General features: G+C 40.2%; 1 protein-coding gene across 1 annotated transcript in view; it reads left to right on the top strand.

Annotated features, from left to right (window-relative positions):
* The first annotated feature begins 9019 nt into the window (after positions 1-9019).
* LOC115141171 (carboxy-terminal domain RNA polymerase II polypeptide A small phosphatase 2-like) overlaps positions 9020-26997 on the top strand; it is a 31122-nt gene continuing 13144 nt past the window's right edge. The window contains 2 exon segments of the mRNA XM_029679881.2: positions 9020-9550; positions 23318-23469. Coding sequence (XP_029535741.2) covers positions 9490-9550; positions 23318-23469 — 213 coding nt within the window. The 5' untranslated portion in view covers positions 9020-9489.

Below are 26997 nucleotides of genomic sequence, written 5' to 3'. Positions count from 1 at the left end.
GCTGTTTTCCATGGTTCGGGCTAGGCCCCTTAGTTCCAGTGAAGGGAAGTCTTAAAACTACTGCATACAATGACATTCCAGACGATTCTTTGTGGCAACAGTTTGGGGAAGGCCCTTTCCAGTTTCAGCATGAAAATGCCTGTTCACAAAGCGAGGTTCATACAGAAATGGTTTGTTGAGATTGGTGTGGAAGAACTTGTCTTGCCTGCACAGAGCCCTGACCTCAACCCCATCAAACACCTTTGGGATGAATTGGAATGCCGACTGGGAGCCAGGCTTAATTGTCCAAAATCAGTGCCTGATCTGACTAATGCTCTTGCGCTCTTCGAAGCAAGTCCCCACAGCAATGTTACAACATGTAATGGAAAGCCTTCCCCGTTATACCACCTATGGCACCACCCTCAGGTACTTAATCTGTTTGTTTTTCTCTCAGTTGTATCAATTACTATTGTTGTTGTAGTACTTCTCTATTTGCCTAGTTAAATAAAGGTTAAATAAAATTTAAAAAATTGCAAATCATGTTCATCAATTGGATTTGTTTTTTCAAATAAAAGTAGACACCACCTGCTGTGCTCCCTGCGGAGAGCGTGATCCGCCTGCAAGCTCCCCTCCGGAGTGCAGGTCCGTGGTGCCGTGGGTGTGCTGTGACTTCTGCCAGCATTGGTTCCACTGCAAGTGTGTGCAGTAGGATCCAGAGGTAGCGGTGGAGCAGGATTTTTATCATTATTTTTGTGACAATATAAGCATGGAGGTTGAGATTTAATTGTTTGCTTTGTTTGTTTTCAGATTAAATGATTTATTTGTATAAAAAAAATAACATATATATATATATATATATACATACAAAATATGTGTGTGTATGAAATATATATATAAAAAATATATATGTATGTATGTGTATATGTGTGTTTATTCAACCCATTTTGTGTATTTCTTCCTTTACTTTCCAAGTGCATGTCTGCAACACAAACTACAACAGTGTTTTCATTGTTTGCCAATGCACATGAATAAAATGTAGGTTTTATTTGATGTAAATTATTCATACTCATTTATATTTTACTATTAAACTGGTATCTACTTTCTCACAATATCAAATTAATCTGTAAAACAAATTGAGAGATTATTTGCATAAAACACTGAAGATGTTGGTGAAGAACCATTTTTAAGAGTCCACGGGAGGGCGCACCAGGCTACGCAACGAAAAGTTGACGAGCAACTCATTTTATTAATTTTTTATACCGGAAGACTAACCAACTAGTCAATTATCTAGTAAACACTTCGGATACGAGGTTGGTGTCTATTTTTTTAACAAAATGAAACGGATATATTTTGTAATTTAACAAAATAGTAAGGTGGGCAATAACTGGGCGGGGACCGTATGCCGAAAATATTTTGCTAAACCGCTTATCAAAAAGCTGATAGTATTGCCACAGAAATGTCAAACATTCTACTTGCTAACCTGTTAACTAACATTTTACGACACCAATAATCACAAAACATTGATGGCTTGATCACAAGATAACACCGTTGAAGGTAATATATTTCTTGAAACGCTGTTGAATATGCCGGTAATACGGGGTTCCACGTCAACTATTGAGTGGAGTTGTGGGAGAGACGCACCAAAACGTTTATTTGTGGTGCAACGGTCATTCAGATTCGGTAGGCAATTAGATCTGGCATCGACACAGGGCTATCACGACTCCTACTTATATCAATCAGTACACGTGTAAGAACCAAATCATTACGAAACCTGTATTCGATCAAATAAGCCACCTCATTTATACATACTTTTTACATTCTTCCTCAAACATAATGCTCTATACCAGTGGTTCCGAAACTTTTAACAGTCCCGTACTCCTTCAAACATTCAACCTCCAGCTGCGTACCCCCCTCTATCACCAGGGTCAGCGCACTCCCAAATGTTATTTTTTTGCCACCATTGTAAACCTGCCACACACACACACACTAAGATACATTTATTAAACATAAGAATGAGTGTGTTTGTCACAACCCGGCTCGTGGGAAGCGACAAAGAGTTCTTATAGGACCAGGGCACAAATAATAATCAATATTTTTGTACTTTATTTAGCCATATTACATAACCTTACTTGTACATCAGAATTGTGAATAACTCACCACGGTTTAATGAGAAGGGTGTGCTTGAAAGGATGCACATAACTCTGCAATGTTGGGTTGTATTGGAGAGAGTCTGTCTTTCTCTACACACAATCTGTCCCTGTATTTCGTTTTCATGCTAGTGAGGGCTGAGAATCCACTCTCACATAGGTATGTGGTTGCAAAAGGCATCATCAGTGTCTTGACATCACAATTTGCCAAGGTAGGATACTCTGAGCGTAGCCCCATCCAGAAATCTGGCAATGGCTTCTGATTAAATTCAATTTTAACAGAACCGCTTGTTGCAATTTCGATGAGGCTCTCTTGTTCAGATATTGGTAAGTGGACTGGAGGCAGGGCATGAAAGGGATAACGAATCCAGTTGTTTGTGTCATCTGTTTCGGGAAAGTACCTGCGTAATTACACACCCAACTCACTCAGGTGCTTCGCTATATCACATTTGACGTTGTCTGTAAGCTTGAGTTAATTTTCACACACAAAATCATACAATGATGGAAAGATCTGTGTGTTGTCCTTGTTAATGCAGACAGAGAAGAGCTCCAACTTCTTACTCAAAGCCTCAACTGCGTTTATTTTCAGCAAACTTAACCTGTAAATATTTGTATGAACATAACATTCAACAACAGACAAACTGAACAAGTTCCACAGACTTGACTAACAGAAACACTGTAAGTCGCTCTGGATAAGAGCGTCTGCTAAATGACTTAAATGTAAATGTAAATGTTGCAGGAAATCACGCACAGAACGAGCAGTTGGTGGCATTGTCATGCTGGAGGGTCATGTCAGGATGAGCCTGCAGGAAGGGTACCACATGAGGGAGGAGGATGTCTTCCCTGTAACTACTAGCGTCCCACTTCGCCAACAGCCAGTGAAATTGCAGGGCGCCGAATTCAAAACAACAGAAATCTCATAATTAAAATTCCTCAACCATACAAGTATTTTACACCATTTTAAAGATACACTTCTCGTTAATCCAGCCACAGTGTCAGATTTCAAAAAGGCTTTCCTATGAAAGCAGAACATATCATTATGTTAGGTCAGCAACTAGTCACAGAAAGCATTCAGCCATTTTCCAACCAAAGAGAGGTGTCACAAAAAGCAGAAATATAGATAAAATTAATCACTAACCTTTGACGATCTCCATCAGATGACACTCCTAGGACTCAATGTTACACAATACATGTATGTTTCGTTCGATCAAGTTCATATTTATATCCAAAAACCTCAGTTTACATTGGCGCCATGTTCAGAAATGCCTCCAAAACATCCAGAGAAATTGCAGAGGGCCACATCAAATAACAGAAATACTCATCATAAACTTTTATGAAAGATACATGTTTTACATAGAATTAATGATAAACCTGTTCTTTATGCAACCGCTGTGTCATATTTAAAAAAAGCTTTACGGCAAAAGCACAATATTCAATATTCTGAGAACAGCGTTCAGCCACAAAAGCAAACCATAGCCGCCAAATTGTGGAGTCAACAAAAGTCATAAATAGCATTATAAATCTTCACTTACCTTTGCTGATCTTCGTCGGAATGCACTCCCAGGACTCCCACAAGAAATGTTTGTTTTGTTCGATTACGTCCATATTTATGTCCAAATACCTCCGTTTTGTTTGCGCGTTTAGTTCACTATTCCAAAGGCACAATGCGCGAGTGCAAAATCCAGACAAAAAGTCAAAAGAGTTCCATTACAGTTTGTATAAACATGTCAAACGATGTTTACAATCAATCTTTAGGGTCTTTTTTATAACACATCTTCAATAATATTCCAACCGGACAATAGCGTATCATTACAGAGGAAAAAGAAGGAACGGCGCGCCCGTGTGACCGCGCAGTAAACAACTGATTGGCCTCAGCCTAGTCCACTTGTTGAAACAGCTCTTATTCGACACCCTTCCACAAAAGAAGCCTCGAACAATTTTCTAAAGACTGTTGACATCTGCTGGAAGCCTTGGGAAGTGCAATCTGTTCCCATAGACACAGCATATTGGATAGGCAATCACTTAAATGAAACTACAAATATTTCCCACTGCCTGGTTGGATTTGTCTCAGGTTTTCACCTGCCATATGAGTTCTGTTATACTCACAGACATCATTCAAACAGTTTTAGAAACTTCAGAATGTTTCCTATCCAATATTACTAATAATATGCATATACAGTGGGGCAAAAAAGTATTTAGTCAGCCACCAATTGTGCAAGTTCTCCCACTTAAAAAGATGAGAGAGACCAGTAATTTTCACGATAGGTACACTTATTAGCATCTGGGACAGAGTAGCAGGCAGTTTACTCTGGGCACCTTATTCATCCAAGCTACTCAATAATGCTCCCCTGTCACCAAGAAGTTAATTGCCTACCGTCTGTAAGCTGTTATTGTCTTAATGACCGTTCCACAGGTGCATGTTCATTAATTGTTTATGGTTCATTGAACAAGCATGGGAAACAGTGATTAAACCCTTTACAATGAAGATCTGAAGTTATTTGGATTTTTACGAATTATCTTTGAAAGACAGGGTCCATAAAAGGAATGTTTTTTTTTGTTGCTGAGTTTATATATTTTTCAAATGAGAATCACGTTTTTATTTGGTGTACCGCCGACGGCATTGCACGTACTACCTGCTCTATACCATTTTACAGGTACAGCGACTTGTGTACTTTACAGATGGTTTGTTTCAATGAAATGCCAATTATCCCAAAGTGAGCAGTCTGCACTGCTGGGCAGTGAGATTGTTTTGGGAGGTATGTAAGATGGGAGGGTATTCGCGCCTTTTATTTCCTTCTCTCCATTTGGGCAATTTTGTTTGCTTCTCTTGTTTCATCACCTCTTTTCACTACACCTCTCTTGTGGGCTGTCTCTCTCTCCTCACTCTCACATTCTCTATATCGTTCCCTCTCTCATATCCCCCTGTTTCGCTCAGCCCAGGCGTCACAGTTTGCCTTCTAGGACCCTTTTCCTGGAAACGGCCCTATGGTTGAGGCCACCTCGGGGCAAGATGGGGCAAGATGGGAAGGAGTAGGGGGAACAGGCATCTTCCTGCAAATCACATGGTACAGGAGGTGCCTTCACTTCTTGTCTTAAATGAGTTCAGCTTGTGGCCTACGATGTGGTTGAGAGATAAATGGAAGCATGGAGTACAGTGGGCGATTACCCTGATATGCCAACTACACGTGTCCATCCTGCCACAGCTTTGTGTAGTATTTTGTGTAGTATTTCTACACCACTGTTTTAGTTAGCTTCGTTATGTGTGTCAGCCTGCCCCACCCTTGTGAGTTCTGGTGTTCTCTGCTTATCCTGTCTCCCTCTCTCCAGCCCCCTCATTCCTGCCAGACCCTGAGGATCACGTGACCTCTGTATAGGTTTTCCATAAATTCCTCACATTCAACCAATGGGCATCCAGTATCACAACCTTCGGTTTCCCTGTTACCTCATTCCTGCCTGCACGTGTGCTTTCTTCAGTCTCTCTCCCTATAGGTCAATGTATAGGCTAATCTATAGTTCAAGGCCAAGCAGTACCTCGCACAATGCACAGCACACTGTATTGCTGATCAGGCACAGGTTGTTGGAAGAGTATGTTGTCAGAGAGTGAGACATTACATGTGAAAGTTTAGTCCATTACATTAGTCCTCAGAGGCCCTGATGAAACAACATATAGAAAACATATTTCATCCTGGTGTCAACTATAGACATGTTGGCCTATTTATTATTTGCTACAATGTATTTTTTTTGTATATCACAATCAAATTCATATAATTAATGTATAGCTCTTATCTGCAGCCTATTCACACTGCTGTTTTTTCATGAGCTTTTTATCTTTTAAAAAACCACACTTCCTGTGTTCTTTACTTGCTGTTTGTTTAATCTTTTTCCTGACATTTCTGTTATGCATGTTGTTTTCTGTTTTAATTTGATACATTTATTTTCCAGCTGTGTTTTATCAGCTGGTGAACACTTTCAATATCTTAATCGCTTAGTACAATTAGTAAAATTTTTAAAATCCAACAGACCCATATGCAAACATACCATCATTATAGATTAATTACATTTCTGCCTGGTGTTGCATTGTTTTGCAGGTGGTGTTGCAAAGATTCTGTGATTGCCAATATAACAGATATTCTACATTTCTTAATCCTCCAGACCAGGTATTTCCAAACTGTGGTACGCGCAATGCTGTCGAGGGTACGCCAAATAAAAATGTGATTCACTTTTAAAAAATGTATTTTTTCTTCACATTTTCCAACAGTATGTTTATATTTTTCAACAAGTGAGTTTTTTTCTCTCACCTGAGTAGCCTCGTTTCACTGCCAAAATAAAATACTATTATCTAGTGTTCAGCGAAATAACAACACAATGTCAAATACAGGTAGCCTAGTCAAATAATTAACATCCAATCACATTAACCATTACTCTCTCGCGGGAAACCTTCACTCATAAGCAGACATTTAGAAACGAAACATGACCATTTGAAAAATAAGCCACAGGAGTTTTTTGAGCGAGAATAAAGGTGACTTTCGAGTAGTAAGACATGTAATAAAAGCAACAGATACCATTAAGAAGGGGCTAGAAGTGTCTTATATGATGAGCTACCGAGTAGCTAGGACATGTTATTATATTGGACTTTGAGGTCTCATTACATGCATACATAATACCACAAGAGGATCTGAAGGAAGCTGCTCCTGCGTTGTCTTGGCTGTGTGCTTAAGGTCGTTTTCCTGTTGAAAGGTGAACCTTCGCCCCAGTCTGAGGTCCTGAGCGCTCTGGAGCAGGTTTCATCAAGATTCTCTGTACTTTGCTCTGTTCATCTTTCCCTCGATCCTGACTAGTCTCCCAAGTCCCTGTCGTTGAAAAACATCCCCACAGCATGATGGTGCCACCACTGTGCTTCACCATAGGGATGGTGCCAGGTTTCCTCCAGATGTGACACTTGGCATTCAGGCCAAAGAGTTGAATCTTGGTTTCATCAGACCAGAGAATCTTGTTTCTCATGGTCTGAGAGTCTTTAGGTACCTTTTGGCAAACTCCAAGCGGACTGTCATTTGCCTTTTACTGAAGACTGGCTTCCGCCTGACCACTCGACCACAAAAGCCTGATTGGTGGAGTGCTTCAGAGACGGTTGTTCTTCTGGAAGATTCTCTCATCTCCACAGAGGAACTCTAGAGCTCCCTGACCAAGGCCCTTCTCCCCTGATTACTCAGTTTGGCTGGGCGGAGAGCTCTAGAAGGAGTCTTGGTGGTTCCAAACTTCTTCCATTTAAGAATGGACGTTCAATGCTGCAGAAATGTTTTTGGACCCTTCCCCAGATCTGTGCCTTGATACAGTCCTGTCCTGGAGCTCTATTGACAATTCCTTTGACCTCATGGCTTGGTTTTTGCTCTGACATGCACTGTCAACCATGAAACCTTATATAGACAGGTGTGTGCATTTCCAAATCATGTCCACAGGTGGACACCAATCAAGTTGTAGAAACATCTCAAGGATGATCAATGGAAACAGGATGTACCTGAGCTCAACTTCTAGTCTCATAGCAAAGTGTCTAAATACCTTTGTAAATAAGGTGTCTGTTTTTTTATTTTAATACATTTGCTAAAATTTCTAACGACCTGTTTTCCCTTTGTCATTATGGGGTATTGTGTGTAGATTGAGGATTTTTATTTATTTAATCCATTTTAGAATAAGGCTGTAACAAAACAAAGAAATGGAAAAAGTCCAGGGGAATACTTTCTGAGTGCACTGTATTTACTTCTTTTTTAAACGTTATTCATGTCAAATTCAAACACTCATTTATAATAATGTACCTAAGATTGCATAATAATGTACATAATGTTTATAATCAGTTTATTTGCAGATATTTTCAAATAAAGTGTTATAATATGTTATATACTCCCATTACCACAATCATACTCTAGGTTGAAAATATAATATAGGCCATCAATCAAAGGCAAGATAACTAGTTGATAAGAAATGTATAAAATACTGAATGCCTCAGCAAAGGCTTTGTTTTATTTTACTGTTATGACTGATGATAATTTTTAATTACTGGTCATCGGTGATCCGTGCCTCTCCCGGTCTGAGTGATTCAATTATGCTTTAGGATTCTTAACGGCTAACCGAAAGGTCGCTGTTTCGAATGCCGAGCCGACTAGTTGAAACATCTGTTGATGTGCCCTTGAGCAAGGCACTTAACCCAAATTACTCCTGTAAATCGCCCTTCTTCTAAATTACTGAAATGTAAAGAGGTAGCTAATTTTAGCCTATATGATAAATCTAAAATGTGGTTTGTAACGAAAAGATTGGTGATGCACATGGTCAAAACGAAAAAGTATGCTGCCTTTATAGTCTTTAGTTCACATGTTTTACATGGTAGTAATTTATTCCTTTGTTCTCTGTAGCTGCAGATAGTTGGTGATCATTTTGTCAATAGGTTTCAACCACATATGTATACGTCATATACATACATTTACTGTAAAATAAATAAAGAGCATTTGAAATAATATTTAGCATGTAAATATGCAATTAAATAAATAAGTTTAGGATATCAAACCAGTTTTGCATGCTATATCGATAATACAGTATATTTGATGAGGCTATGAGCGAACACAGGAAATCGTTGCTATTTCGGAATCCTTGGGACGTCCAATGTTGAATTTAAAATGGTTAAGATTAGGGGTAAGGGTTGGTTTAGAGTAGGGACGTTCCAATGGGTTCTAGATAGCACTAACCACACAGGAATGCGCTCAGGACGAAGCGGGTTGAGAAGAATGCCTGTGGTACTCCCACTTCTACGAGATCCAATCCGCGACGACGAGCAGTTTCAAGGCGCCCCTGAAATCCCCAGAAGAGAAAAAACAAAGCATTCGATAAACGAAAACAATCCATTACTAATCAGACACACCTATTCTTACTTTGGACCAATGTAATCAATTATTTTACCAATATATTTTCCGCTTTCTTATTGGAGATTATGGTCGTCAGGGTTGTTTATCAGTAGTAAGGGGAACTTGAAACCGGCCCCTGCCATTTCCCCTCGGTTGTTTTGCTTTTTTATCCTGGATTCTCCATGTTGGAGCAATAGCGAGGACTTGCTTAGTATTAGCTAGCTGTCAGTGGGGACCTTGGCGTTACAATAATATACATCGTGTTAAATGCATGAGACAAATTGGGTAGCTTGAACGTGGAAAGATAGCGGCAGCAAGCTGCAATTGCCACGAGAAAAAACGTTTTTATCTAAATATTTTAGGATACCAACGGGTTGGTAAGCGCAATTGCTAACCAGCTAGCTGAATGTTGAAAGTAGCTACCTGCGAATTGGGGGAACGGATTGGACTTTGAGGGGCTGTGCATTTGTTAGATGGAAAGTTCTATTATCACTCAAGTGCAGAAAGAAGATAGTCAACTGCCGTCCAAGACAGGTAAATCCTCGGGTTTATTGGCGCGGTGTGATCACTTTTAAATATAATCTTGTTGAAGCTGACTCGGACACTAGCTAGCCAACTGGTAGCTAGCAAGCAAGAGGCTGCTACTAGGCTCGTAGCATACTAATAGCTACACGCCAGTCTATTTAATTAATGTAAGGACAGGTTTGAGTTGGTTTTGTCATGTGAACAACATTTTATTTAGGTTCTTGTTGAATGTGTTTCGGACATTTGGGTTATGGCCTGGATATATCCCAACTGCTGGATGTACTGAATCAGATTTGCCCACTGTGTGGGTGTCCATTTTACATTCAGCGCGCGAGTCAAATAATAGAACATAGCGAGTTAGTGCTATTCATGCGCAGACGATAATATCAGTCAGGGATAGCGAACATCTGGATAGTTTTTGTTTGTTTGTTTTAACCGCAAACTTACAAACTACTGTCTTGTTGGCTAATATTATGCAAACCATCGATTCTAGCCTATATTGTCAGCCAGATACTCCATAGATTTTAAATATTTGTATAATTGAAAAGCTGTGAAACACAAGTGTTGACCGCCTAGAAGTACTGTAATGTCTGGAATGTGCCTGATCGTTTTTATTTGTTCAGACCGTCAGATTGCATACTTTTGTTTGCAATTTGTCATATCAGTTTGTATAAATAATTTATATTTTGGCATGGATGTAACTACAGTCTTCATTCATGGACTGTCATGCAAATATCTGTCAAAGTAGACTCCTTTTATTAGGGTGTTAGGGGACAAAATAAAACTTTGCCTCTGGTATTCTACTTTCTATTCCATGTTTTTATAGAGAAGCTTCTTAGAACACTATTTCTTGATGATAGGATTTACCATGGCTGAGATCTTATTTTCAAGTTATTGGAAAATGTCAACATTAATCCCTTGTCATTAATGGCACCTAATCACCTGTCTGGATTCTTAAATTCAACACATTCTGTTCAGTGTCTCAAGATAGGGTGGTTATATTATTATAACATTTTCAGGGCTGATGTAGAACACAGATGATCCAAATTAAATTAATTTATTCAATTAAAATGTGGTATTACAGTAATTTATGACTAATTTAAGATAGAGTGGTCATTATTAACATATCTTTATGCAAGACTGAGTTTGTAGCAATTTATGAAGTAGGAATACAAATATTTGTATACTATTTTATGCAAATTAGTTACTTAATATGGTAATTAGTTTGTAAGGAATTTGAAAAATACAGCACGTTAAGCCCACTCATTTAAAGTAAGCTGGTCATACTAACATATATTGATGTTTTTTGCAGGGGGTGGTAACAGAGTACATACAATTGGGATTAAGTAATAATAATAATGATGACCAATTAGTAACTGTTAGGCTGTATTCAGTAGCTTAACTGATTAGACCTAAAGTGCCAAATAATACACCCAACCCTGTGCCACCTGCATACACACAGCCCCCAACACAGGCTGTGTGTGTGGTAATGCTGAAAAGTCTAACACAGACACACACTTCTCACTAAGTATAAACTGTAACATAGAAGGCTACTAGTCTAGTTACAGCTTACTTCTAAGGTAAGCCTAAAACTGAGTTGAGTTACATTGTAATGTTATTTTTGGTTTTGATGAGTTACTCTGTGATAAGATGAACTGCACCATTTTGAGCAAATAATTAGCCTAGGCTCAGAAGAGACAGTGAGTTGCCTGCTAGCCAGTTGCAGAGAAGGATAGATGGGACACAATTTCAATTCACTGGTATTTACACTGAAGAAAAATAAACGCAACCATTTCAAAAAGATTTTACTGAGTTAGTTCATTTAAGCAAATCAATCAATTGAAATAAATCCATTAGGTGCTAATCTATGGAATTCACGTGATTGGGAATACCTAAATGCATCTGTTGGTCACATACACATCCCTACTTTTTTTTTTAAAGGAATCAGAAAACCAGTCAGTATCTGGTGTTTCATTTGCCTTATGCAGCACCACACGTCTCCTTCGCATAGAGTTGATCAGGCTGTTGATTATGGCCTGTGGAATGCTCTCCCATTCCTCTTGAATGGCTGGGCGAAGTTGCTGGATATTGGCGGGAACTGGAACACGCTGTCGTACACTTCAATCCAGAGCATCCCAAACTTGCTCAATCATGAGACATGTCTGGTGAGTATGCAGGCCATGGAAGAACTAGGACATTTTCAGCTTTCAGGAATTGTGTACAGATCCTTGCGACATGATGGTGTGCATTATCATACTGAAACATGAGGTGATTGCCGTGGATGAATGGCGTGACAGTGGGCCTCGGAAGCTCGTGGCGGTATCTGCATTCAAATTGCCATCGATAAAATGCCATTTTATTCCTTGTCTGTAGCTTATGCCTGCCCATATTATTACCTCACCACCACGGGGCCCTCTGTTCACAACGTTGACATCAGCAAACCTATTGTCCCCACATCTGCCTGGTGCAGTTGAAACCGTGCCATTGGCCATCGAAGGTGAGCATTTGCCCACTGAAGTTGGTTATGACTCTGAACTGCAGTCAGGTCAAGACCCTGGTGAGCATCCAAATGCGCTTCCCTGAGACGTTTCTGACAGTTTGTGCAGAAATTATTCGGTTGTGCAAACCCACAGTCATCAGCTGTCCGGGTGGCTGGTGATAGACTATGCTGGAGGGTGAATAAGCCTGATGTGGAGGTCCTGGGTTGGCGTTGCTTACACATTTTCTGTGGTTGTGAGGCCGGTTGAACATACTGACATAGAGAAATTAACATTCGATTTTCTGTTAACAGCTCTGGTGGACATTCCTGCAGTCAGCATGCCAACTGCACGCTCCCTGAAAACTTGAGACATCTGTGGCATTGGGTTGTCTGAGACAACTGCACAATTTAGTGGCCTTTTATTGTCCCCAGCACATGGTGCACCTGTGTAATGATTATGCTGTTTAATCTGCTTCTTGATATGCCGCACCTGTTAGGTGGATGGATTATCTTGGTAAAGGAGAAATGCTCTCTAAAAGGGATGTAAACAAATTAGCACAAAAATATGAGGGAGATAAGCTTTTTGCGCATATGGAAAATGTATATTTTATTTCAGCTAAAGAAACATATAATCCCAACCTGTTGGTTCTATTTTTGGTTAGTATTGCTATGTTCTTATCAATTGTAGGGCTGTGGCCACGGAATTCTGCTAGTTTTTAATTGAAAGAATAAAATCGTCAATCACAAAATTCGCAGCTGGCACAATTACAGCCACGCTGCTTCTCGCCCGACTCGTTGCCTAAGCGAACGGCGTCAGGCACTCCCACACAGCTAGCAAGCTAGAACTCGTCATAGAAACGGGGGTTAAGACGTTAATTTGGACCAATCCCTGACAACCCATGCCTCAACGTAGTTACAAAACTCTAATTTGGAATCTGCTACGTTTAATTTTCGTGTCTCAAAATATTTGAATGGCAGAAGCAAAGGAAAAAGTTTTACCTTATTTCAGTCAAAAGATGTTCGTGAAATTAACGGGCTGCATTTCCGCAGGACCCGACGGAGATCTTTGCTGCGCAGTCGGCATTTGTCATGCTGCGGGGTGGGAGCAGGGAGTCTTGAGACAACTTTGGGATAAGAATATGTTTGTGAAATGGTCGTCTTTCTGCTTTGTATGCGTAATAAATATTGATTTGATAGCCTAATAATGGGCCGCGTCGGAATCTGGTAATTTAAAACTTATTTCCTAGGTTAATTTTGCGCATTTTGATATTGCATATCGGGTGCAAAATTGATGGGACCATGCCTGGCAAGTAAGCTGCCTCACATAAACTTAAAATAAAATTGCGGGACTGCGGTTGGGTTAAGGACCAGTTCTTGCGGTAGAGGGTGGGAGTCGGACAGAAAGCCAGCAGGTGCGGTATGAAAAGCTGCAGGTCCAGCGATAGCAGAATGAACAAATCAGTCCCACGCAGACCTCTACCGTGAAATATGCTATCATGACTTTCCCATACTTTTTGGCAATACAATGTTACACCAATCTTACTTTAGGTTGAAGAATACCCATCGCATAGAGCAAATGAACACACAGATTTTGCGGATTTCACAAAAGGGGCTGTCCCTCAGATTTGAATGTTCTTAGCATGGCAGTTGATTTACGTTTGGGCTCATATCCTATAAATATCATAACATACAGTATTACGATTTTTAGACATGAGTAACAAGTGCCACATTTTTTCAGATGATTTATGTATTTTGTGGCGAACACATTGACATTTAGTGAAAACAGATTTGTTCACTGTTTTTTGTAGAATTCTGCATAGCGTCCATTGTTTGTCGCGTCACCTAACACCCTACTTTTTTTTTAAACAAAAACTTTTGTTGTTAATTTTGCTAAGCAATACAGACAGTCAACATAAGATCTGGTTAATGCCACAGACAGGAAAGATGGTCATGATGGCTGTATATGATAAGCATGTTTGTTCATTTCAGATAACTTCACCCCTACCCATATGTTGAAAGTATAACACAGACATACCACCATGTAACTACACTGTCTTTAGGACCCCATAAGACAAGGATAAACATTCAAAAGCCTGGAATGAGATGGTGCAGCTGATATGAAGGCATTGTGTGTTTTTTATGCTCTGTCTCTGAACTGGATTAAAGGCCCTGTCTGGTCCAGATGGGAAACTCCATGTTTGTTTTTCAGATTGTCTTGAGCTCTTGTGGGTGGGTGGATGTTATTGCGCGTTATCGTCAACTGTCCTTCCTTTGTTGTCCTGCACAGATAGGCCTACATCTCACAGGCAAAGAGGGGGAAGTTTGTTTCTTAGCAATGTAGGCATACCACGATGCTACATTGGAGGATGGCCTGTTGAGCAGGGGGGGATAAGAAATGTCAGAGTCGGAGTAAATTCCTTGACTTCTGTTATTGGGGTATGGCTTAGGGGGTTAGTTGCACTTCAAGACAAGGCTGTGTGGAATGATATGATTCCTCTGTGTGAAGCATTCTGGGTGACAGACTTGTTTTCAGTTTGCGATGAGAGCACGGTACTGTGATTGTCTAACTTCCCATGTTTGGTCTGCGGTCATCATGATCACTGTTTTTGTTGGAATGCTTTTACTGGTTTCGAGCTAGCTATCTATCGGGATAAAAAGCTCTAAGCTTTGTTGTACAATTAAGGGTAAAATACACTGCCTTTCAAACCGTCAGCAATCGTCTAATGGGCTTGTGAAATTATACCTAGGCTTTACATATAAGCCTTCTAATAATACTTTAATTATAAAGACTGTTTAACCTGCTTTTTGCAATATTCACTGATGTGGCTTTAAAATCTGTCTATGAAAATGCAATTTTTGTTGAACATTTAACCAGAACCATTCATAATGCACATTACTTTTTTTTGTAGCAGACATAGAAAATGAACCCAGGTCTCCTAAACAATCTCATAAGCACAAGCCCATGTGCCAGCTAATCTTTATATTTCAAGTTTAGCCAACTTGGATCTATTTGCTAGCTAACAAGGTAGAACAGTTGAGTTGTTATGAGCACATCCTTCTGTCCGTCTCCGTCGCCTTTTCACTTTGTTCAGATGCTGAAATCAAGTGGCCTACCTTATTTCTCAGAATGCGAACGAGTTGCCAATTCCATATAATTGTTTTATGCTTGTTGCACATTTATAAAACAGACTAGACAGCTAGAGACAAACTGAGCATGAATTTTCCAGAATCAATTTTCATTGATACTCCTGTTTTAGTAGTCTGCTCTGTACGCAATTTGAGGAGTTGACAAAGGGTATCGTTAGAATGGTTAACTACTCCTCTATTATAGTAAAATAATGTCTTTCAGTGTCCATATGACTGATTTTCTGTTGGACCAAACCGAGTTAAAACCGCTTGTCAGAGAGAATGCACAGAATGGAGCAAAGGAGACCAGACCAAAAAGACAACATGAGAATATGCAGACAAACACTAATATAAAAAAATGTAAACATATTTTGGGGATTCTTGCTATACAGGCATTTGGAATACCATGCAAAAACATACATTTGAATTAATTAGATATATCGCCTAGCCCTACTTGAAAGCTTTTTGTCACTCATGGCTGTAAAAGTATCCATTCAACATTCTCAAACACTATGAAAAGGCTGTTATGAAAAGGTAAGATTGGAGACAACATGCTTATGACAGCATTGTCAGTAGTCATGTGCACTGTAGGGAACAGACAGGACGTGGACAGTAGGATGAGTTTCAGTTGTGAAGTTGAACCCAGTTCTAGTGTAGAACAGGAAGTGTACTTTGCAGCAGCTTCATGCCTGTAGTTGAGAATATGTTGGATAAAACTGGGTTGATGAGTTTAGTTGGGAAATCCAAATCTACTGATAGGCTAGGCCTGCTGTCCAAAAGTATGATATAAGTTACGAGGGGGATCTCAGACACTGAGTGTGAAACAGGCCTTAAAAGATGGATTTAAAAAATAATTTTAACATTGTAATTTCAGAAAATGTCCATAATATATCTGCAGTAGTAGTGGAATGATTGTGTTTCAGTGTTACTTACCCGCCAGTGTTGGGATTGGCTGTGATATTTGCCAACTAATTTGGGCAAAATGGGAAAGCTGTTTTGACTAGAGGTCGGCCGATTAATCGGAATGGCCGATTTAATTAGGGCCGATTTCAAGTTTTCATAACAATCGGAAATTGTTATTTTTGGGTGCCGATTTGGCCTATTTTTTTTATAAATACCTTTATTTAACGAGGCAAGTCAGTTAAGAACACAGTCTTATTTTCAATGACGGCCTAGGAACGGTGGGTTAACTGCCTTGTTCAGGGGCAGAATGACAGATTTTCACCTTGTCAGCTCAGGGGATCCAATCTTGCAACCTTACAGTTAACTAGTCCAACGCAATAACCACCTGCCTCTCATTGCACTCCACAAGGAGACTGCCTGTTACGCGACTGCAGTAGAAGCCAAGGTAGGTTGCTAACTTATCTTGTAAAAAAAACAATCAATCATAATAACTAGTTAGAACTACACATGGTTGATGATATTACTAGTTTATCTAGCGTGTCCTGCGCTGCATATAATCGATGCAACACCGGGGGATGATTTAACAAAAGAGCATTTGCGAAAAAAGCACAATAGTTGGACGACAGTACCTAACCATAAACACCAATGCATTTCTTAAAATCAATACACAGAAGTATATATTTTTAAACCTGCATATTTAGCTAAAAGAAATCCAGGTTAGCAGGCAATACTAACCAGGTGAAATTGTCACTTCTTTTGCATTCATTGCACGCAGAGTCAGTGTATATGCAACAGTTTGGGCAGCCTGGCTCATTGCGAACTAATTTGCCAGAATTTTACGTAATTATGACAACATTGAAGGTTGTGCAATGTAACAAGAATATTTAGACTTAGGGATGCCACCCGTTAGATAAAATACCGAACGGTTCCGTATTTCACTGAAATAATAAACGTTTTGTTTTTTAAATTATAGTTTCCGGATTCGACCATATTAATGACCAAAGGCTCGTATTTCTGTGTGTTATGTTATAATTAAGTCTGACTGAGCGATGGTAGGCAGCAGCAGGCTCGTAAGCATTCATTCAAACAGCACTTTCGTGCATTTTGCCAGCAGCTCTTCACAAGCACAGCGCTGTTTATGACTTCAAGCCTATCAGCCTAATGGCTGGTGTAACCGATGTGAAATGGCTAGCTAGTTAGCGGGGTGCACGCTAATAGCATTTCAAACGTCACTCGCTCTGAGACTTGGAGTAGTTATTCCCCTTGCTCTGCATGGGCCGCGGGTTTTGTGGAGCGATGGGTAACGCTTCTTCAAGTGTGGCTGTTGTCGATGTGTTCCTGGTTCGAGCCCAGGTAGGGGCGAGGAGAGGGATGGTGCTAGACTGTTACACTGGCAATACTATAGTGCCTATAAGAACATCCAATAGTCAAAGGTATATGAAATACAAATGGTATAGAGAGAAATAGTCCTATAAATACTATATTAACTACAACCTAAAACCTCTTACCTTGGAATATTGAAGTCTCATGTTAAAAGGAACCACCAACTTTCATATGTTCTCATGTTCTGAGCAAGGAACTCAAACGTTTGCTTTTTTACATGGCACATATTGCACTTTTACTTTTCCAACACTTTGTTTTTGAATTATTTAAACCAAATTGAACATGTTTCATTATTTCTTTGAGGCTAAATGGGTTTTTATTGATGTATTATATTAAGTTAAAATAAGTGTTCATTCAGTATTGTTGTAATTGTCATTATTATAAATAAAAATCGTCCGATTAATCGGTATCGGCCTTTTTTGGTCCCCCAATAATCGGTATCCAAAAATCATAATCGGTCGACCTCTTGTTTTGACCTTGTCTGTGTTATCTAGTGGAAATTGGGTCAAGCACCAATGTAGAAATTGCTATGTAATTTCCTGGTTGCTCCAATTCTACACTGTTCGCTCAATTTCAGTTAGCTTAATCTGAGAAAACAAGCACTGAATAGTGTAGGGAATTCTTGCATCTAAATCGCTGTGAAATATATTTTCAATTATAAAAAATATAGTTTTTACAGCTGAAGCTGGTGGACAACTGAAAGTAAAAGGCTCAAGCGTGAGTCTGCAATGTTAAGTGTAAATGGGATGCAGGAGGGGGGGGTTGTTTTGAATGCAGGCTAGTATTGCAATTAACCTAGGTTTGCGTGGGGAGCGGGATTCTGAGAAATTCTAGGTGTAGCATCTTTAACCTGAACTGGGCAGAGAACAGAAAATGGTTACAATAAAGGACGGGGAAAGTATTAACTGAATTTGTATCACAAAGTGGGAGTGATATGTAGGCTAAAGAATTCTACACAGACATGAGTTTAAAATCAACTAGCTCCTGTTTCAGGTGGCTCTATCCTATTTCTTTTAATAGCCTATCTAATATGTTTAGTCTACATTTCCATGCTTAATCTGCTTACTGTCTCTATAAGTGTTGAAATGTTCCACTTAGAGAAACATGACGTGCGTAATGAGGGCAAGCAACAAGATTGTAGTCTTCAATTAAGATAGTGGCTAGTAGCGCCTCGCTGTGACTCCCCACTGCCTCCCTCACACTACACCTGCACTGTTTACATTCATACCAACCATGTGGCCTATTGCAACTTCAGTAATCATTTAACTCTAAGTGAGAGGACCATTCTCAAACTGCTTGGCATTCACATCAAAGTGTGTGTACACGTGTTCACCTCATCCAGGAGGGAGCATGTTAAATATATTTGAATGACAAATTACTCATCTCTTTCTCTTCTCCTAACTGGAGTAGCTGCGCTCAGAGAGCTGGCATACTCAACAACTTCTTCAATTCCAGCCTGTTTTTGGTGCAGAGTAAAACAAATCAAAATCGAATGTTATTTGTCATGCTTTGTAGACTAAAGGTGAAATGCTTACTTAAGGGTCCTTTTCCAACAATGCAGAGTTTAAGATAAAATACAAATGGTGACAAGGAATAAATACACAATTAATAACAAATAAAAATCATTAGTAAAAATATCATGGCTATATACAGGGAGTACCAGTTCTGAGTCAATGTGCAGAAGTAATTGAGGTAGCTATGTACTGTAGGTAGGGGTAAAGTGACTAGGCAACAGGATAGATAGACAGTAGCAGCAATGTATGTGGTGGGGGTGTGTGGTGTCAGTGTATGTGTGCGTGCATATGTAGTGTGTGTGTTGAGGTGTCAGTGTAATACTTTGTGCAAAAGATCAGGTAGCTATTTGATTAGCTATTTAGCAGTCTTGTTTTAAAGTCTTATGGTTTGGGGGTAGAAGCTGTTCAGGGTCCTGTTGGTTCCAGACTTGGTGCACTGGTACCACCTGCCATGCTGTATCAGAGAGAACAGTCTGGCTTGGGTGGCTGGAATCTGACAATTTTGGGGGGATTTCCTCTTACACCTTCTGGTAGGCTTGGGTGGTATACCGGGTATGGAAATAGCCATGCGAAGGTTTTTCAATACGTTTTAATATTTGTAGCTACTTTAAGTAAATACCTGCAGTCAACTTGTGCAATACGTTAGGAGACAAAGCAGACCACGTTCTTCATTTCACCTGTCACATTATTTTACATTATGAAGCTTACTGTAGTTCCTCAGACCTGTTTGTAAATGGCACAACCAGAGAAAGCGGGATCAGTTGAGTCCAGCTATGTAGTGACAAGGGTTGTTGTGTTTTATACACTGCTCAAAAAAATAAAGGGGACACTAAAATAACACATCCTATATCTGAATGAATGAAATATTCTTATTAAATACTTTTTTTTTACATAGTCGAATGTGCTGACAACAAAATCACACAATTATCAATGGAAATCAAATGTATCAACCCATGGAGGTCTGGATTTGGAGTCACATATAATTAAAGTGGAAAACCACACTACAGGCTGATCCAACTTTGATGTAATGTCCTTAAAACAAGTCAAAATGAGGCTCAGTAGTGTGTGGCCTCCACGTGCCTGTATGACCTCCCTACAACGCCTGGGCATGCTCCTGAGGGATCTCCTCCCAGACCTGGACTAAAGCATCCGCCAACTCCTGGACAGTCTGTGGTGCAACGTGGCGTTGGTGGATGGAGCGAGACATGATGTCCCAGATGTGCTCAATTGGATTCAGGTCTGGGGAACGGGCGGGCCAGTCCATAGCATCAATGCCTTCCTCTTGCAGGAACTGCTGACACACTCCAGCCACATGAGGTCTGGCATTGTCTTGCATTAGGAGGAACCCAGGGCCAACCGCACCAGCATATGGTCTCACAAGGGGTCTGAGGATCTCATCTCGGTACCTAATGGCAGTCAGGCTACCTCTGGCGAGCACATGGAGGGCTGTGCGGCCCCCCAAAGAAATGCCACCCCACACCATGACTGACCCACCGCCAAAAAGGTCATGCTGGAGGATGTTGCAGGCAGCAGAACGTTCTCCACGGCGTCTCCAGACTCTGTCACGAACCTGCTTTCATCTGTGAAGAGCACAGGGCGCCAGTGGCGAATTTGCCAATCTTGGTGTTCTCTGGCAAATGCCAAACGTCCTGCACGGTGTTGGGCTGTAAGCACGACCCCCACCTGTGGACGTCGGGCCCTCATACCACCCTCATGGAGTCTGTTTCTGACCGTTTGACCAGACACATGCACATTTGTGGCCTTGCACAAAGGCAGAGGTAGCGGTCCTGCTGCTGGGTTATTGCCCTCCTACGGCCTCCTCCACGTCTCCTGATGTGCTGGCCTGTCTCCTGGTAGCGCCTCCATGCTCTGGACACTACGCTGACAGACACAGCAAACCTTCTTGCCACAGCTCGTCTTGATGTGCCATCCTGAATGAGCTGCACTACCTGAGCCACTTGTGTGGGTTGTAGACTCCGTCTCATGCTACCACTAGAGTGAAAGCACCGCCAGCATTCAAAAGTGACCAAAACATCAGCCAGGAAGCATAGGAACTGAGAAGTGGTCTGTGGTCACCACCTGCAGAACCACTCCTTTTTTTGGGGGTGTCTTGCTAATTGCTTATAATTTCCACCTGTTGTCTATTCCATTTGCACAACAGCATGTGACATTTATTGTCAATCAGTGTTGCTTCCTAAGTGGACAGTTTGATTTCACAGAAGTGTGATTGACTTTGAGTTACATTGTGTTATTTAAGTGTTCCCTTTATTTTTTTGAGCAGTGTATATTAAGTGTTTTTTTGTAGGGTGCTGTCTGCTGATGGAATGCTTGTTTGTGAATTCTCATGTGAGTGGGGAAATGCAACTGAAGCACAAAATGAGTTTGATGCCAACCAGAAATTACAATAAGAAGCATTTTAGATCTGCGTTTACAAAATGCATCAAGATATTTCTGTAGCGTTTTAATATTTTATTTCCTGTGTAAAAAAACAAAGAATTCTGCATTTGTGACCCCTAAGTTTAACTTGCTAGTTATTTAATTAAATGGCTGAATTAGTAAGGGCATCATATTGTTAGCTTTCTGCCGTGTTTGAGACTTAACGCATCCAAAGGGCTTTGATCTGTACAGCTGCCACTGCAGCTTGATTTCCTTGGGATTTTTCTCTGCTCTGCTCCTCCCCCATCTTCTCGGAGCTGGGAGCTGAGCTGGCAGGGCCTTTGCCCTAAGAACTCCCAGACTCCACACAGTGTGTACACACTACTGTTCTTCCTTCAGAAAAGCATGCTTTAAAACTTTGAAAATTTCCACAATCTCTCGTTCACATTTGCTTGTAAATGTCCAAACTCAACTAAAATGACATTCTGTAGCTCCTACCTATACATGTATTCCTTTGTTAGCTGGATTGCCTGTCTTTGAAATTTGTTTATTTTAGTTTGCACCTGTTAGCTTATTTAGCTAGCAGCCTACATAGAAATTTGATATTATTTGTGCTAATTTTGTTAGCATTCTGGTAAAAGATGCCCAATGGTCTTTTTTTTGGTAACCCTTGTGTACTAAGCCATTAATACCGTAAATCCCGACATGAGAGAAGGATGGTATGACGATATAAAAATCTGGAGCCTGGTAGTTACTATTAATAGCAATGTTGGCATTTGTCTAATAAAATACATTAACTGTCATTAAAGCTGCAATATATAACTTTTTGGGTGACCTGACCAAATTCACATAGAAATGTGAGTTATAGATGTCATTCTCATTGAAAGCAAGCCTCAGAAGCAGTAGATCTGTTCTATGTGCACTATTTCTATGCTTCCGGTTTAGTTTTGCCACTTTTAGTTTTGTACACAAACTTCAAACAGCTGAAAATACAATATTTGTATTTATTGACAATACATTTCACAGCGGTTTAGATGGTACAATTATCCTCTTCACTATGCATTGCTTTTTTTGTCACCAACTGAAATAAGGCGAACTTAGAGTTTTAGAAACCAGGAAATGGCAGAGCGATTTCTACATATTACACCTTTTATATGTTTATCAGCGCTTGTTGACTAGCCTCCTCTTGAGTCTGTTTGTGTCCCAAATGGCCCCTATTCCCTATTTAGTGCTCTACCGTTGACCAGGGCCCATAGTGCACTACATAGGCTATAGGATGCTTTTTGGGAGTCAGTCTGTGGCTTTTTATATCTTCTCATGCCTCCGATGCCTGAGTGTGTAAATGGAGCCGACTCCCTCCTCTTCTATCAGGCCCGGTGAACTGTGGCTATGCCGAAATAGACCCATACAGAGAGCAGGATCAGTTTCCTTTCTGCTCTGATCTATTAGCCCTGGTAAAGGCCAGGCCTGATGGATCTATTCTAGTGGAAACAGGATTCTCCTCTAGAGAGGGATACGGAAGGCACATTATGGCCAGGGTGGTTTCCTGGACACAGATTTGTCGTATTCCTGGACTTAAAAAACATGCTAATTGGAGAATCTTAATTGAAATAAGATTTTAGTCCAGGACTAGGCTCAATCTGTGTCTGGGAAACCAGCCCTAAGGTTATACTGGTTATTAGAAAGGGTGACAAAAGGGTTGGTACCAATTAGAGGTGTCAGTTATTGTAGGCCTACATGTTGTGGGTGGGTGTTTGTTACTGATTTGAGATTGACTGGAAGACTCACGAGTGCAAATTAATGTAGTCCTAGAGATGTCTGTTTAGGGGCAAGGGGGAGGTTGTAGGGGATTACATATTTGTCCTTTAATCCCATATAACAACACTATCTCTTATTAGTCTAGGTTTGGGATGGCCCATATGGGGTTTCTCCTTCCATGAGTTTATTTACACATTTCTCCAAGTGTTAATATTAATTTGTTCATTCTCTCCCTAGGCCAGGTGAACCAATCTTCCCCAAAGAAGCCTCGGAGCCGGAATATCTTCAAAGCGCTTTTCTGTTGCCTCCGAGCACAGGATGCCCCTCAGCCTCCACCCCCTGCCCAGGATACTCTACTCCCTCCTGAGGACAATGGGACGATCGACAAGGTAACACAACCGCCAGTCAGCCAACCACTCCAGTGGTTCAGAGCTGCATAGGTTGAAAGAATGCAGGTTAAGACAACGTAATAATTCCATGTGGCAGGGTTAGACCAGCACTTTTGCTGATTCTACATTAGCATTGAAACCGTGACCTGCAATGGGGAAATCAAGTAGCAAAGTGGCTGTAGATTATTCCTTTAAAATTATGAATAGAATGACAGTAAAACAGTTACGCAATGTGTTTGCTGAGTAGTTAGCTGAAATTCACTATGATTGTGTTAGTTCTCCATCAAAGTGGAAAATAATATTTTTATATAGTAATATTCACTGAACAAAAATATAAATTAGGGATGCAAATGACTAACAGACCCTCATTAAGCGGTCAACATTTACATTTACATTTAAGTCATTTAGCAGACGCTCTTATCCAGAGCGACTTACAAATTGAACAAACAGTTACATTTAATAAAACAGTTAAATGACCCGACCGACAGAAAACACTATTAGAGATCTGTATATAATGACAAGATGCTTATGTTTCCACCCTAACAACGGGAGTCGGCCCAAGGTGGGAAGGCAGGCGACAAGTTTAGGCACAAAATAAGCCCATAGAAACGTATTAGGCTTATTTAGGACAGATTTTGGCAAAAGTGAAATATCTCGTTTTGCCTCTTCCTCGCTGATACTATGCATACATACATGGACCGGACATTTTTCATTAAGATCTTAATTCTTATGGATATAATCCCATTAACGGGATCGGTTTGACAACATCTGGTGACATGAGCGTAAAATTCTAATTAAATTACTATAAATATTTAACTTTCATGAAATCACACATGCAATACATCAAATTAAAGCTACACCTGTTGTTAATCCAGCCAACATGTCAGATTTCAAAAAGGCTTTACGGTGAAAGCAAACCATGCTATTATCTGAGGACAGCACCCCATCAACCAAACACAGACAATCATAATTCAACCTGCCAGGCGCGACACGAAACTCAGAAATAACAATATAATTCATGCTTTACCTTTGACGAGCTTCTTCTGTTGGCACTCCAATATGTCCCATAAACATCACAAATGGTCCTTTTGTTCGATTAATTCCGTCGTTATATATCCAAAATGTCCATTTATTTGGCGCGTTTGATCCAGAAAAACACTGGTTCCACCTCGCACAACATGACTACAAAATATCTAATAAGTTACCTGTAATCTTTGTCCAAACATTTAAAACAACTTTCCTAATACAACTTTAGGTATTTTTTTAACGTAAATAATCAATCAAATTTAAGAAGGGATAAACTGCGTTCAACAGCAGATAAAAACAAAGTGGAGCGAGCTTTCAGGTCACACGCCTCTAACAAAAACAGTACACTCCACTCGACCCTCGTTCTGAACTGCCCTACTTCTTCATTACACAAAGGAAAAACATCAACCAATTTCTAAAGACTGTTGACATCTAGTGGAAGCGATAGGAACTGAAAACCCATTGAAAAGAGTGACCCCAAACTGCATGTTTTTTTGTTTGTATTATCTTTTACCAGATCTAATGTGTTATATTCTCCTACACTAATTGCACATTTCCACAAACTTCGAAGTGTTAACTTTCAAATGGTATCAAGCATATGCATATCCATGCGTCAGATCCTGAGCTACAGGCAGTTACATTTGGGTATGTCATTTTAAGCAAAAATGGAAAAAAGGGGTCCGATCCCTTAACACATGGCAGAGTTTCATCTGTTAGCCTAAGTCTAAATTGCTCACATTTAAGTGCCCATTCACCAACATGCTAACTAAAACAGTGTCAATATACTGTGGATCTGTGAAGTGTGGTGGTAAACCTGCCTTTCAACTACGAGAAAACGCTTGCATTTGAATAATTAAATTGTCTTTATCGCCAACGTCTATCTTGGCCCAATTAAATCCATAATACTTTGAACTGGGGATTGAGTAAATTATTGTGATGTTCATGAGCAGTCAGACATCTTAACATGGTGTGGGGACATGAGTAATTAAGCCAAGTGGAACTGTAATTCAGAGAATCACAGATATTAATCTGCAGGGTAATGACGACATGGGACATGTCCCAAAAGGCATCCTATTCCCAATATAGTGCACTACTTTTGACTAGAGCCATATGGGCCCTGGTCTAAACTAGTGTACTATATCAAGAATATGGTGCAATTGGGGACACAGCCATGCTTAACCAAATACTAGTGTTGTACCGTATAAATCAGGTCAGCTCTACTCTAGCCGGTTAATTACATTAATAGATCCATCATGAATCAGAGTCATATTAGGCCCCATTAGCCATCTGTCTTGTAATTACATGGTACGTCTAGACTACTGAACAACGTGAGTGCAGATTTAAGAAGACAGCAGCATACAATCTGAGGCGACAAGAATGTAAAAGATAAAGTCAAATTTATCAGTCAGGGAGAAGTTATATAAATCTCCATCCAGCCTTTATTCTCTATTTACTCCGATTGATCTCAAATTACTTACCTCAAATCAAAACTTTTAATGGGACATGCCACTTAAGACCAATTCTGATATAAAATGACATTACTATCCACAACCTCTTGGACAGAAGTTGGTCTACTACACTAATGCTAGGTCTTTATATAAATTACTCAGTGTACTCAGCCAGCCTAACTTACTTTTAGGAAGTCTGTCCAGTGTTAGCAGCTGTCTAGGTTGAAGATAAAAAGGTTAAGAGAAAGTAATAATTCCATGCAAAAGTGTTCGAAAATAAACAACTTTATTGGACCAGCGCTGGAGAATGAAAAAAATATATACACATACATACGCTGTTGCCAGAGAATTGAATGTTCATTTCTCTACCATAAGCTGCCTCCAGCGTCATTTTAGAGAATTTGGCAGTACTTCCAACCGATCTCACAACCGCAGACCAAGTGTATGGCGTCGTGTTGGCGAATGGTTTGTTGATGTCAACGTTGTGAACACAGTGCCCCATGGTAGCGTTATGGTATGAGCAGGCAAAAGCTACGGACAATGAACACAATTGCATTTATTCAATGGCAATTTGAATGCACCATGACGAGATCCTGAGGCCCATTGTTGTGCCATTCATCCGCCACCATCACCTCATGTTTCAGCATGATCATGCTGTACACAATTCCTGGAAGCTGAAAATGTCCCAGTTCTTCCGTGGCCTGCATACTCACCAGAAATGTCACCCATTGAGCATGTTTGGGATGCTCAGAATCAACGTGCACAACGTGTGTTCCAGTTCCCTACCAATATCCAGTAACTTCGCACAGCCATTAAGGAGGAGTGGGAAAACATTCCACAGGCCACAATCAACAGCCTGATCAATTCTATGCGAAGGAGATGGGTCTCGCTGCATGAGGCAAATGGTGGTCACAAGATACTGACTGGTTTTCTGATTCACACCCTTACTTTTTTTTAAGGTATCTGTGACCAACAGATGCATATCTGTATTCCCAGTCATGTGAAATCCATAGATTAGGGCCTTATTAATTTATTTCCATTGACTGAATTCCTT

This window comes from Oncorhynchus nerka, linkage group LG2 (genome assembly GCF_034236695.1).
Source record: "Oncorhynchus nerka isolate Pitt River linkage group LG2, Oner_Uvic_2.0, whole genome shotgun sequence".
Taxonomy (NCBI): Eukaryota; Metazoa; Chordata; class Actinopteri; order Salmoniformes; family Salmonidae; genus Oncorhynchus; species Oncorhynchus nerka.
This window is presented reverse-complemented; position numbering and strand designations above follow the sequence as displayed.